The sequence below is a fragment of the Lissotriton vulgaris genome, chromosome 11 (genome assembly GCF_964263255.1).
Source record: "Lissotriton vulgaris chromosome 11, aLisVul1.2, whole genome shotgun sequence".
In the NCBI taxonomy this organism is placed as follows: Eukaryota; Metazoa; Chordata; class Amphibia; order Caudata; family Salamandridae; genus Lissotriton; species Lissotriton vulgaris.
The window spans coordinates 58644531-58659413 of NC_141699.1; the positions used below are offsets into that span (position 1 = coordinate 58644531).

At 43.3% G+C, this 14883-nt stretch overlaps 1 protein-coding gene across 3 annotated transcripts in view; it reads right to left on the minus strand.

The window, feature by feature from the left end:
* Positions 1-273: 273 nt before the first annotated feature.
* Positions 274-14883, minus strand: part of LOC147678958 (allantoinase, mitochondrial-like) — a 394121-nt gene continuing 379511 nt past the window's right edge. For all 3 annotated transcript variants that reach the window (XM_086942692.1, XM_086942694.1, XM_086942693.1), the window contains 2 exons: positions 5077-5109; positions 274-1081 (listed from right to left, as the gene is read on the minus strand). In XM_086942692.1, the coding sequence (XP_086798818.1) occupies positions 920-1081; positions 5077-5109 (195 nt within the window). In that variant the 3' untranslated portion in view covers positions 274-919. The remainder of the gene's footprint in view (positions 1082-5076; positions 5110-14883) is intronic.

The following is a 14883-nucleotide window of genomic DNA, read 5'->3' on the forward strand; positions in this document are numbered from 1 at the left end:
ACCCCCCAGGACCTGCATGTTTTGGATGACATAAACTGAGGGCTTGGTGTGAAGACAGATTATGGACACCCCCACAGGATAGGTCAGCTGTTAGACCAGCTAGCTTTACAGTGCAACTACCACCCCCATGTATTCTACAGTGGTGTGTGTAGTTTCTGGCAACCACTGAACTTGCCACCCTGTTTCTTCAAGCATTGTTGAAAACAATACAGTATCTTTCGTGCAGTCACTCGTGCTTATTTTTCTCAGATTACACATGGAATGACGATTGGAAAGGTTTCAATAATTATTTATTGGTCAAGGGTAAGTCTAGTGTGAAACATATTAGCTGCGACAATCAACAGACAGGAGCAGACAAATGTGATCGCTTATACCAATATCGTAATTAGCAGATACATTTCTATAATAGTGCTAATAAGATGAAAAAAAGCAAATTATATAAAACAATTGCATTGGCATACTCATACGATGTGTAGCCTTCCTAAATGTACCTAGCCTGGATATGTAGGTGAGGCCTGTGTATGTAAGCACTAGGATATATCCTAATGAAAGCATGTTAAAGATAAAAACGTAGTTATTTAACTTCATTCCCCAAACCTCACGATTCCTCTGTCTGACCAACAGTTAGTAGCAATGGTATGTGTGATTTTACTGCCTGGTAATTTGGTATTCACCAAACAGGTCTTAGTGGTACTTAGCAATGCCCTTGGTGTTTTTCTTGGTCTAAAATTTGTATTTTTCCCCCTTCTAGTCAATGATAGACAGTGGTGCCTTTGCTTGAAATCACCCTAATGCTTTTATTTGTAATCAGAATAAGCGATATCTGGCTCTTGAACTGTCCCCCCATTACCCCTGTATTCTGAATTCTCTGGGACTCCCCTTTTTGTCGAGTAGCTTATCTTGCAATCTTCATTTATTTTCAGTAGAATGGGGCGATGCCCTTGGAAGCAGCTTTCCTCTGAATCAGAATTTGATCTCCGCGTGGCTGCTGACAGAACTTCCCATCCAGATAGACGAGTGTACCCCGCACGATGGAGGCATAGACCTCACCATGAAGACGGAATCCCAGGTATGGTGTCACCTGCAAAGGAGAGAACATGCACAGAACATATGTTATCTCTCAATACAAACTATTGTGAGAGACAAATAAGTGGGTAGATCTAGGCAACTCATGAAATAATCTGTTGATTATCTGGAAGGACTGATTGCACATCCTAAAAGGGCGCTTCTTTCAGTATCATGTAAGGGATGGCTCATGTCACACCTGTTTCATTTCGTAGCTTCACATATTTGGTATGTGTAACTTCATGGTCAATGCCCCAAGAGAAATCTAGCAGTTGTGACCAGAAATGCTTCTCTGCACAAATCACAACCAACAGTTTACAACCACAAGTGGAGTCACAAAGTATTGTCATATATCCTACTGAACTCCAAGGGGATGATGACTCCACCAGAACTCTTCCATGCGGATCGCATGGATCGCATGTAGGTCTGCAAATTTGCAGACCTACATGTGAACTGCAGTATCCCTTTAGTACATTTGAAGTTTGGGTTTGTCTTTGGGTTTTTTGTACCTTCAAAGATTGCTATCTTGTTTTTTCACCCTTCAAATCCGGCAATTTTGTACTCCTCATGTTTTGTGTGTACAAAACAAATAGTGCATTGGACCCTTTATTCCCATCGGATATCCACAGGTGATCCAGGACACTTATTTAATTCAGCACCCATTTCCAATTCTCATCATTCTGCTACAATGACTTACATTTGGTATGGGTTTCTTTTTAGGTCTGACCAAAAGTCAACTTTAGCTGACTTGCCAGTTATGTTTTGTCTCAAAAATTAATTACATATATATAGAGTTAATGAAAAACAGTTACCAACATTGCAAGCAGGGTTATGTTTCTGGGTCAAGCATGTAAAACCACTGAAATTCTCTGATTACATTTATGAACTCAGTGATCGAGGGTTATGTTGTGCGTTGTGCGTCTTCATAAATATAACTGGATAATTTCCGTACCTTTATGTGTTTGAGTCAGAAACCTAACAGTTTTAATTGTGTTTTTTTTTCTCATGAATTTCATTGCTTTCTTATGATGTATATCATATTCAATAACCCCATAGCAGGGCTTTCGGTCGTGTGGGTGTTGTGTACATGGACTGGACTCTGGCCAGGCCCTTCACCCAATCTCTTGTTAACACATATCCAACTCTGCTCACAGACCTGGCTGTATGCTTCGGGCGTTGGCTGAAAGGCTTGTCCTTCATCAAGACCTTGTACCCAACCTTTCAAAGTCTCCCAACCTCTTGCTGCGCATGACTGAAGAATGTATGCAGACAGGATTAGGCACAGGGACAACTCTCTGACCAGGCCCTGCGCCCAGTTTGCAGTGGAAGCTGGTCAGCAGTGCCCAGAGGCGGTAAGGGCTTACACAAGGCCCTGCACTATAGCTCCTAACTCGCAAATTTCACAATGGCCGAAAAATATTCTTTAGCCCTAATACAGCCAATCACAATATATAAAACAAATTAAAATGTGATTGACAGGATCTGTGGTCATAACACGCATGTTCCCATGGAGAGCAGGGTCAGGACTGATTTGCCCATGGTTGGGTGAAACTGGAGTGGCATGGTCAGCAAAAAGACAATGAATTTAACCCAGATCTGTGACTTGGGGGTGAATGTTTGGCAATGTTCAGCATTCTGTCCATCATCTTTTTGTGTTGCTATAGTTGCTTAAGTGGAAGATATATTGGAAGATATATGCCCAGATGGTAGTCCTGTGCTCGCTATGCCACTGCATTCAGTTTAGCCTGGCTGTTGAGGGCTGATACCAAAAATTGGTTGCAGGATGCTTGATATCTGGGTTTGGGAGGACCTGGCCTGGTGGTCCGGACTAGACTGTTCCCATGAAGAGCAGGGTCAAGACTGATTTGCATATGACTGGGTCCACTGTCACTTGATATCGTTACTGGAGTCTTATCCCCCCTTTTTATCCTTGTGTAAAGCGCTCTGATATCCCTCGGGATCTTGTTCACGCTATACAAAACTTTATAAAAAAAAATAAAAAATAAACCAAAAAACTAGGGTTATGTTAACAGTTTCTAAAGTGCACAAATACCCATAAGTGTCTCGGAGCTATGGACTGAAAGGATTCGGGGAGAGCTGGCTACTTATTGCTTAAAGAGCCACGTTTTTACTTGTTTCTTGAAAGATAGCAAGGTGGGACATGCCTTAATCTGCAGGGGGAGCGAATTCCACAGTTTAGATGTTGCCACTATGAATCTTCTATCACCCCAGTTGACTTTCTTGGTTCTGGGGATGATCAGAAGGTTGGCGTCTGCTGAGCGCAGGGATCTGCTGGGTGAATATGCCAGAAAAACATTCTTCAGGAATTCCGGTCCTATGTTGTGAGTTGCCTTATAGGCAACACATAGTGCCTTAAATTTAATTCTACTTTTTATGGGCAGCCAATGGAGTTGTCGCACCACATTGGAGATTGACTTAAACTTCGGGGTACCTGACAATATCCTGGTGGCTGCATTCTGTATCAGTTGCAGCCTAACCAGAACCCTTTCTTGGGCATTGATTAAAAGGCCATTGCAGTAGTCGACCTTAGACATAACCAGAGCACTGATGAATGTTTTCCCAGTACTGATTGGAAGGAAAGGTAGCAATTTCTTTATCATCTTTAAAACATAAAAGGATGAGGAGATCACTGCTTTGGCGTGATGTGTAAAGGATAAACTATCATCAAAAATGACACCTACGTTTCTGGCCTTCTTGACGGGGGTCTTGTTTGAGTTTAATTTAAGGCAATTACTTGTCATCCATGAGCTAATGGCCAACATGAAAGCTTGCCGCTACTGCCTCTCCATCTTTATGCACTGCAAGCACCAGTTGTGGGTTTATACAGCGCTAGGAATCGACTCCCGGAGGAGTATCTCCACACTTCGACCGCTGGGGAACCCGTCCTGGCTCACCCTGAGAGATGGTCCCTAATGGGTATCCCTAAGGTGTGACCAAGCATCCCAGGCAGTCTGGGGGGGCCGTTGTGAAGATGAGGCAAGCTAATGCCCAGAGTTGCCGAGTGTGGTCCCTGACTGGAGTAGGCACCGAGGCGAGAATTATCGAGCCCGCTGACCATGGTCCATGACCCTGCCGCGTCGGGAATCGAACCCTGGTCCCGGGCCGTCCTCTGCTTACGGGTCTGCCGCCTCTAACCAGTGAGCCACACCACCAGTTGTGGGTGCTTGCAGTGCTTGGGTGGCATGGTGAACAAAAAAACGATGAATTTAACGCTGATCTGTGACATGAAGGTGAATGTTTGACACTATTCAGCATTCTTTTCATCAATTTTTGTGTTGCTATAGTCACCCTAAGTGGGAAGAGTATGCCCAGACATGGATCCCATGCTCGCTATGCCACTGCATTCAGGCTAGCATTAATGATGAGGGGGTGATACCCCGAAATCGGTCCCAGGATGCCTGCTTTCCGGGCCTGGGAGGACCTGGCCTCACAGTCCGGCCTGGACTGTTCCCATGAGGAGCAGTTTCAAGACTGATTTGCATATTACTTGGTCCAAACTGGAGTGACATAGTGAGTACAAAAACGATGGATTTAACCAAGATCTTTGACTGAGGGTGAATGTTTAACAATGTTCAACATTAGGTCCATCATCTTTTTGTGTTGCCATGACACCCATGTTAACAAGGCAGAGAGATAAAAAGTGTTAATTAACCCTTTAAAGTCTGCTTGGCACCATTTTAAAATGCTAATATCACAAAAAACATTGACTGGATTTACACCAAACCAATGCTAGGTTTGGTGTAAATCCGATAGTTAAAATTTGGGTAATATCCTAAGTGTACTTTGGAGTTATGTTTTTATTCCTATGAAGAGAAAATACCCTGTTGGCTCCAGGATGCACTCTTCAATCTAGGATGTGATTGCAGTTACGTATGGCCTTTTGATGTATATACAGTAAATGGAAAATTATCTAAAGTAGTGGAAAATAGGCCGAAATATCACAAAAGAGGGTGAATCTGTACACTGATTTCCAAAACCATGCTATCTTACCTTGTGTTTGTGCTGAATCATGCTTTCCTGCACCTGAAAGACACAAAGGACCGCTTAGTAATGGCCCACAAGTGGATCTGGGACTTTGGATGAGAAATATATAATCAAGCTAATACATCAAACTCTCAATCGAAAGCAAAGGAAACCAAAGCTGTTATTACATATCTACTCTTACTCTGAAAGGGAGCACTAAAAATGGCACGCCTCAACAACAACAAAATCATGACTTATGAAGGGTTATCTTTGTATGCTCAATCAGAAAAAAGAAGCAAAGACTAAATGACACACGAGGACATTCTTTGAGGCGGTTCAGGAGCTTTGCCCTATTCTATCATTCCATAACCTCGTTTAAACTAAAATTATCTTAAAATAAAAGAGACATGCTTTAGGTTTACTCCAACTGAAGCCTGTGCTATAAAATGAATGACACTGAGCAGAAATGGTAAGATAGTTTATTTATTCACGTTCTATACCCCACCATAAGTTCCAGTCAGCTCGAGTCAGCTGTAGAACCTTCAGGTGATAGGTCCAAACCGCACATTCCAAGTGGGTCAGGACAGGAGGGGGTATGGGAATGTACCAACAAGTAAATTATAACACACCTCCCTTGGCAGGGAGATAAAAATTTAATTTACACTAAATAACAGAATAATGGAAAAGCATATAACAAGGAAAATACAAAATGACAACCCATACGACTATAATAACTCCCATGCGATAAGATATCTAAAAGCTATAATACAGTAGAACACGAGGAAAGGTCGATATACATGTCATTACAACAAGATAGGTCAAACATTTAAAGAGCACATTATTCAATGCTGTAATCTATTTGCCATGCTGGAGAGAAACTAGCTCTCTGAGATGTCCTGGTAGGGCGATATCTGATTGTACACCCCATGCAGCACGACCTCTGGCTGATTTCTCAGTGAGTTTGTGGAAAACAATTGTGTCCACACCCGTGTTTGACCATCACCAAGATGCACAACATTTCTCCCCACCCAAGTTATTTTCAGAGCAGGCTCAGAGAACCTGGAATCCTCTTTTTTTCCTTCTTGGTTTGGCGAAGATTAACTCGAACCCATTCTCTTTCTCCTAATGCTGGGGTTTTAACACATTTGGTGATATCATATCTGTGTTTGTATGTATTCTGATGTTGGGTTATTTTCCTAGATATTTCATTTCTGTCGCCCACAAACACACTCTTGTTCTTTAACCACGCGGTGTTCAATTTAGTTCTGGGAGTTCTACCTTTTAAGGTAGCAAGAGGAGAAATCCCTGTAACACTATTTAGTGCGATGCAATATGTCCACATTGTGTCTTGAATGGAAGCTTTGGCAGGTGTCCCCATCACTTCCGCTCTCTGCAAATGTTCCTTTATTATTTGATTCATCCTTTTCACATGAGCAATAAAGAGCAGTGTTGTGATGTTGTGTTTGAAGGTTCATGAGGCAGTGCTTACATTTTAAAATGTGTAAAATTTTAAGTGCCAGGGATCTGACCAGGAGGCCACTGCAGTTTGCACCACCCATCGCCTCTGTCATCGCTGCCAAACAACTACTAAACATCTCTCTCGCATGTAAATGCGCCAGTTCACATTATTCCAGGTCCCCAGAGCTAAAGGAATGGCTGGGGAGGCAGCGATTAGTACTTTTTTAATGTATATTGTTTTCCTAAACAACTGTTATACTGCTCATCGCTAAATTACATGAGCAGCGCCACCTTGTGGCAGACTGCCCTATGTGTGGTGTTGATAATTAGGTGCTGGTGCCGAACACCGGAAACCAATTAAGTGCTAGGGCTCAGCACTGGAAAGCTACGGCTCAAATTAATCACTGCCATGAGGAAGTCCTTCTTAAGATCGGATGGAAATTGTACTCCGTTATCAGTGAATAGAATATCAGAAATACCTTCCTCATAGAAAACATCCTTATGAAATTGGATAAGGGAATTATAGTCAATTTGATGTACACACTTTGTAACCACCCAACGCGTGTGCTAGTCAATCTGTACCAAGGGAAAACATTTATTCAACCATTTCAGGTTCAGTGTGCCTATTATGTCTGGGGCCAGTTTGGACCATTGAGTGTCTGGGACCTGAACAGGAAAAAGGGGAGGCTTCCTGACTTGGTGTGCCTTGTCACTTTTTATCCGTTCCATGCAGTCTCTCACTTTTGCCTCCACCAAGGTGTCCATGCCTGGTCACCAATATTCCAGTCATACTTTCTTTTTGGTGAGGCTATGTCCTAAATGTCCCACGTGTGCAAGGTCAATAATCTTTTCTCTTATTTTTTCTTGGGACACTATCTTTTCGCCCCTCTACACTCGCTCACCTTGTATACTCAATTTGGATCTAACATACCAATATTTGGATAACTTGGCAGGGACTTCATTTTGAATATTCGCCCATCCCTTCGGTACGTGTTCTTTTAATGAAGCCATGTCTTCATCCAACATCATGCATTTTTCCCACTAATCCTTGTTCATACTTGTCAATTTCAATACTATCCTCTTGTCTTCCTACGTGTTGATGCCTCCCTCTTCCCATACAGGTGTATGAGAAAGAAATTCTGAAACCACAGTTTGAGCACCAGGGACATACTATACATTGAAATTATAACCTCCAGCCCTAAAATCCACCTGGAGAACCTGGGTGTATTTCTGGAAGATCCTTTGGAAATAAATGCATACATTAAAGGATAGTGGTCAGTTTTGATTGTGAAAGGTATGCCAATAATTTAAAATGTCAGACTCCCCAGAAACATACAAGGGCCTCCTGCTCCACAACAGAATATTGTATCTCTGCCCCTTGCAATTCTCTTGAGGCAAAATAGACCACTTGCTCTTACCATCCACCCATTGTGTAAGACTATCTTCTAAACCCTTATTGCTAGCTTCTGTGGATATGATGGTGGGTTTGGCGGATTCAAATCTGCCCAGAGAGGGCGCTTCTGTTATGCTAGTTTTTACAGACGTGGATGCAGTTTGTCAGTCTTTGTTCCATGAGAAAGGAACTTTCATATTAAGCAATCTATACTAGGCTGTCCTATACTGGTATCATTCTGTGTGAATTTTGAGTAGTACTCAAAGTCCCAAAAAGGATTTGAGCTCTTCAACATTGGTGGGAGCTTCATTATTCAAGATGGCCTCTAATAGATTCAATTTGGTTTTATATTGTCATGGCAAATGGTGTGTCCTAAATACTCTACGGACCCCACTCCAATTGGCATTTTATTTTCTTGAAGGTGTACCCTGCATCTCATAGCTTGATTAACACTTCCCTTAGAACTTCATTGGGTTCCTTTACATCCTTGCCATGAATGAGAATGTCATTCATGGAAACATAAGGTACTTAGCACATCCTTCAGAACATGCTGCATGATTCTTTGAAAAGCGGCTGCAGCAGGCACTGGTCTGAAGGGCATGCGTAAATATTAGAATGCACTCAGGGGAGTTATGAATGAGGCGAGGAGGCATGTTTCAGCGTGAAGCCCAACCTGGTGATAAGTGGAGGATAATTCAAGAACGCTGAAACAGATGCTCGAGAAAGGTCATTTTTGCTGTGTAGCTTGTCCCGGCTTGGGTAATTGGGGGGGAAAAAATTCCTTTGCTATTTTTTGTTAGATCCTCACTGACATTTTAAACAAAAAATGTTTTATGTTGTGTGGAATCTTCTTTTACCACATTCAGAGTATGTTAGACTCCAGGCCATTGCAGTGCACTTTGCTGAAGCCACTGCCGGTTAGTGGCCATTTTGGACATGCCTCGCGCTCATCACGGTCAGCGTTCCAGTCATTGCACGCTGCACACCGGCATTAGCCAAACTCTATGTAAATGGGCAGTGGTCGAACGTGCAGTGGGCGAGCGCAGTGAGCGCGCCTAAGGCAAGCCCATCTGCGCCCCATAGCGCTAAGTCAGTGTTCAGGGCGATTCATTCTGCCAGATCCGACGCAGCGAACAGAAATAACATCCAGTTTTCGAGTGTGTCTTTAAAATCTTTTAGAACTCCATTATGTCCATCACACTGCAACAACTGTGTAGGTCTTACAAGTGTTTCTGTCTGTGTGGACTGTTGGTACTCATTTACACTGAAGCTCTCCTCGTATAACATGTCTACCTACTCACTTACGCATGGGAGCATCAGCGCCTGCCTCATCTATGCTAGATCTTTGAGGAAGCATTATGTAGATGTTGCAGACTTGGTCTCTGATAGTCTTTTAGATCTATTGTTCATTACTGAGAGCTAGCTTGACGAGTTTTCTAACCCTATCGTGGCCTTGGCCACTCCTGCTGGCTATAAATCCATCGGGTGGATCGCCCAGTCAGCAGAGGTGGGGGCGTAGCCATTTTATATGGGGAATGCTGGTCCCTGCATAGTGAAACATCCACCCTTTGGGGTGAATGTGAGGTCTTGGATTTTAGCCTACATCTTTCTGCTCATTTCACTCTGGGGGAGGGGGGTCCCTGATATAGCGACCACCAGGACTAGCTAGTGTTTTTTGGAAACTTGTGGGGATGCTCTGGCAGATAGAGCATTGCGCTTCTCGAATTATGTGCTCCCTGGAGATATCAATATCCATCTTGATCATAAAGAGACAGCCGACTCAGTGGCTTTTATGGACTCTCTCCATTTAGCCCAGCTCTCCCAATGGGTCAGGTATCCTACCCATCAAGGAGGGAATACTTTGGACACCATCTGCGCTAATTTCCCTATATCGGTTGTGAGGCCACTACCTGTCTCTTGGTTGGACCATTTTCCCATATTTTTCACATGGAATATTAAACGTCCACCACAACTAGCCAGCTCCCATCGGCCTCCTACGTCCAGGAAATTGGACGCTGGGCAGCTTAGCAGCTGTTTGGCAGTCTCGCGGCCTTCCCTTTCAGGAGACCTGGAGGATAATGTGTCCAAGTTTGCAGACTGGATTACCAGTTCGGTCGGAGCTCTCTCTACACCAGGTCAGTTTAAGCTGAGGAGAGAGTCCTCCTCCAAGCCTTGGTTTCCTCCTGAGTTGAAGACTTTGAAACATGCCTGTAAGGTATTGGAGAGGGCATGGCGCTCCAGCGGCTACTGCTCCACTGCCAAACTTGCTCTAAGAGCCAAACAGAAACTCTATCATGCGGCTATTGGAATGGCCAAATAAATATTTGCTATCGTGCAGAGTTTCTTGGCCCCCCGCGCCCAGGTTTCGGTGGTACCCAACTCGGATACCTGGTGTAATACCGTGGCGAAATTCTTTAGGGACAAAATATTCAGCATACAGGATACATTTTGACCACAACCAGGAAGTCTATTGCCGCCTCGCTGGGGAAGGAAGTGACAGAAACTGTCTACATCGTTTCTACATCTGGCAAGCTCTCAGAATCCTTAAGGCACTAAAATCTGGATCACCTAATGACCCGTGTGTGGCTAGGCTTCTGTCCCAAGTGGCAGACACTATCAATTCTGAGGAAAATGTAATGGTCAACAAGTCGCTCCGCGATGTGTGTGTTCCACTGTTGTGGATTCTTGCCCTTCTCACAAAGCCATCACTTGACCCTCTGCTACCTGAGAACTATCGTCCCATCTCACTCCTGCCAAGTTTGGCTAAAGTTAGCGAGAAGGTTGTCACGTCTCAGTTAACCAACTATGTAGAGGTGTCAGGCTTGCTTCATCCAGCACAATCTGGATTCTCCGCCTCCTATAGTATGGATACAAAAGTAACAATGGTTCTGTCGGGTGAATTTTTTTTTTAAACATTTGAACAAGTCATTGGTTACTCATAGGGAACGATCAGTCGTAAGCAGCACATACAAATGACCATGCAGGGTATTTTAGTTTTTTTAATAATAAATTGCGTCATTTATATAAATACACAAGTACATTTATATGGCTGTTGAGGCACACAGTCAAATACAATTTGTGACAAGGTGACATGTGGTGCTCAGTGATACAGTGATAGTGCGTAATATGTACAGGGTTAGAAGGCCAGAAGGCGAATATTTTAGGTAGTTCTGCGAACTGAGTCAATGAATATTTTCGCAAAATCTTGCAACTGGTCCAGGGGCTAGTGTTGACGTTTCAACCAATGGTCTGCACTACTATATAGTTAGTGCGGGTCTTCATCATGACAGACCCAGGGGAGTGACAGCCTAGAGATGCCCAGATGGGCTTGCTGAGTGTATCATTGGCAACTCGTTGTAACAGCCAACCTTCTGGCAGCATAAGTGTCTTCCACAGTGAGTAGATGTCCAGAATAAACTTGTGGGGGCGATCACCCTTCAAGGTTTCAAGGTGTCAGGCACCGTTCTTTAAGATTGAGTCGTGGAGGTTCCAGTTATGCGGTGAGCTCAGGCGTTAATCAAAAGCATCAGTTAAAGCTCTTAGGGTTTATTCATCAGAGGCTCCGGTTGTATGGACACGAGCCCAGGCGTGAGACTGGCTCGTCGTTTCTCATCAGCTCATCGTGCTCGTGCCCTTACAACCTGAGCCTTATGCTATGTTGTTATTCCTTTATTAAGCCCAATTTATCTGTAAATACATCAGGAAATTCTCTGCCGATATCATAACCACACAGAAGGGTCCACAAGGGGTACTTGATTCTCATTGTTGGGATCTAACTTGATACCCAGCACTATTTAGTACCTCCTGCCTATTAGACTAGACCCTTTTTTGGTAACATAAATTCTTCCTTCAGTGCTCCTTCCTTTAAAACCAATCTGCATTGTGGTGATGTGGGATCCCAGTTGCACGTCCCACCCCCGGCTTGAAATCAGGTACTTCCATTTTAATCTTTTAGTCAGGAAAGAACTCTGTAGGCAAATAATTATAGAGTAGTATGCAAGGCGAACATAAGTCATTGAACACCGTTACAGGTTAGTTATCACTGGTAGTTCTGCATGAAGGGAAACTCGCAACATAATTGCTACTTTTTAATTGAAACACCAATTTAGTCTCAGGTGGGTTGGTTGGTTCAACAACCAGCACTGGCTTGGAGTGTTGTTCACTGCATACTCTAGCCAAATGTCCCTTCTTCTCAACTTGTGGCATTTTACTGTTCTGACCTGACAAGTCAAACAATTTTCTAGATGCCACATCTGTAACATTTGAGTTTATTACCACTGGGCGCCTGGTTTTGTCTTTCCCATGTTTATCTTGTATATTGATTTCTTTGTCGATATCTTGTTTATTGATTACATTTACCTCTGCTGAATTGTCAGAGCCAGACTTCATCTCTGTGATACAATCTGCAGTGTGATCTATACTCACAGATATTTCAATAGCTTGCTTGAGATCAGAATTGACAGCTCATAACATTTATTGGTTTATTTGATTATTGGTACATCTGACTAATTGATCCCTAATCAGCGAATCAGTTAATTATTCAACTTCACGTGTATTGGAAAAACCATTCAAAACAGCAATATACTTTTTGACTTTTTCCTCGAATTCTGGAGAATAACATGTCTTTCTAAAACCACATGTATTATTTGTCCAAAATGCTTCCCCAGTCTGTTCATGGTGACTTGATACATATTTTCATCTTCATCACGATCCTTCCCATCTTGGGAAGAATCTGTAATTTTATTGTATGGTTTGGTTTGTGTCCTTCTACCTATAGATTAATGTTTCCACAACATAATTTTATTGTTGATAGCCAAGACAAAGAGAATGCCTGGCAGGGCACCCAAAATATGCATAGAGAACAATCATGGATATCAACATTTTCAGCAATGACATGATATCGGTCACACAAAGAATAAATTGCGAAGCGAAATAATAACAGAAAAACAAATAACTGCACCACATTGCCTTTGCTTGACAAAGAGAGACGTCTCAGATATAGGGAGAGCCTTTGCCACCCGTAGCCACATCCAACATGTGTACTAAGCACATTCCAGTCAGCTGGATTCATAACAATGGATCTTCAGCATCAGGCGGGCGAGGAGGCTCCAAATATAGTCCCCTACAGTCAGCCCACCTTTTCCAGATCTTGAAGTGCTTCCGAGGGTACCCCCTTGCCTCAAAGACCTTAATTTTCAGGCCCATACAGAAGTCTATACCACTTTTCCATACCCCGATCAACAGTGGGGATTCATCTTTCCAGGCATGGGTAATGTTTCTTTTAGTCAATGTGAGGCCCAGAAATAAGAGGTGGGGCTTGTACCTATTGCCATCCAGACCCTCTATGATAGGTAGCATGGTCAGCCTCAGAGAGGAAGGAACGTCCCACCCCAAGACCTCAGATATACATACAAACACCCGCCTCCAGAACCGCTACAGTTTAGGGCATGGACCACACAGTATGCAGGAAAGTACCCTCCATTGACCCATATCATAAACAATGCGGAGATGCAATTAGCCCAGCATGCCACAGTCTGTACCTGGTATATTAGGCTTTATGCAGATACTTAAATTGGATAAGAAGCAGGGGCGCCACGATTGCTGCACTGCACGGGGACTCCAGGGGTCGGAATACATGCTCCTATTGTGAGGTATACGAGTGCGGCCTTTTGGTCGCATCGAATTGCAGGGCCGTAACCGACGACAGCAGGTCGGTCAGCTACGGCTCCAGACTGATGTCGGACGGACCTGAGTACATCCGACATTGGAATCGGCCCCTAAGATGTACAACAGACGGAGCTAAGGTGGAAGGGCTTTAAATAGGGGCCAGTAAGACATAGAACAGAATGCCTATGTATGTGAAGGTCTGTAACAAGGGGAGTTAGGCCCAATGGGCCAGGTTCTGGCTGGGCCGTATATAAATCTGTAACAGGGAAGTGTGCCAGGACCTGTATTATTTTTACCTTTTTATTCAACTTTTTTAAAGTTCTTTGTTGCACATTTGAAACAGAAAAAGACAATAAAGGCTATGTACAGAAAATACTTACGTGCATATGATTAACTAAACATTAAACAACAAAATTGTGTTCTGACTGCACAATCTAAATTAACATTCTTGTGAAAAAATCATTAGTGTGAAAATCTTCAATAAAACATCCTAATATCTTAGCCGCCTTATGTTGTCTATTGCATCCAAGATTTCTGTACATAGGTTTTATTGTATTTTTCTGTTTCAAATGTGCAACAAAGAACTTTTAAAAAAGTTGAATAAAAAGGTATAAATAAAATACCGGATCAAATGAAAAGAAATAGTTTGGTTTAGTGTTAATTCAAAACGTGAGGAAAAATAAATTTTATGGTCAAGTTGTGTTCCCTAGCGTGTACCCCACCGTCTCCATGTACGAGTTAAAGTGCATGTAACTTCCCTCCTGTACCAGCTATGAAGACGCAAATACATTTGCGTCCAACGTTAACATGTCCTCTTTCAGACCCACCCTGAATGGGTTGAATGGTCCGTTCCTAAGTATGCCATGCCAACGTCTTTTTGTGGTGTACTTCTCCGTTTTTCAGCTCTAGCTGAGTAGGCCCCTGAATTTCTGCCACCGAGCCTCTTTTCTGGCTTCTGACTCCAAGGGCCTCTGCCCAGGCTGCCTCTGTACCCGTGAACTCTGACTTACTTTCAGCGCGGCCTCTCGCGCTCAGCTCAGCCCGCTGCCTGCCAAGATTGACTATAACCTTCGAGTTATCTGTTCCGCTCCCCGAAAATACATTCCTGCCTGCTAGCTTCAGTAAACATCCCTCTTCAGCTGCAGGGCCAAAGGGCCAAAGGGCCGACCTGTCTCTGTGCAAGTAATTCATAGCTTCTGTTGCCATGCTTCCATGGAAGGCCCCATGCCCCCACGCTTCTCATGCAGACACTTAGGCTCTTATACACGCACTCACAGTTAGTATAGAATAGCTTCTGCCCTAGAGACCTTTCTGCC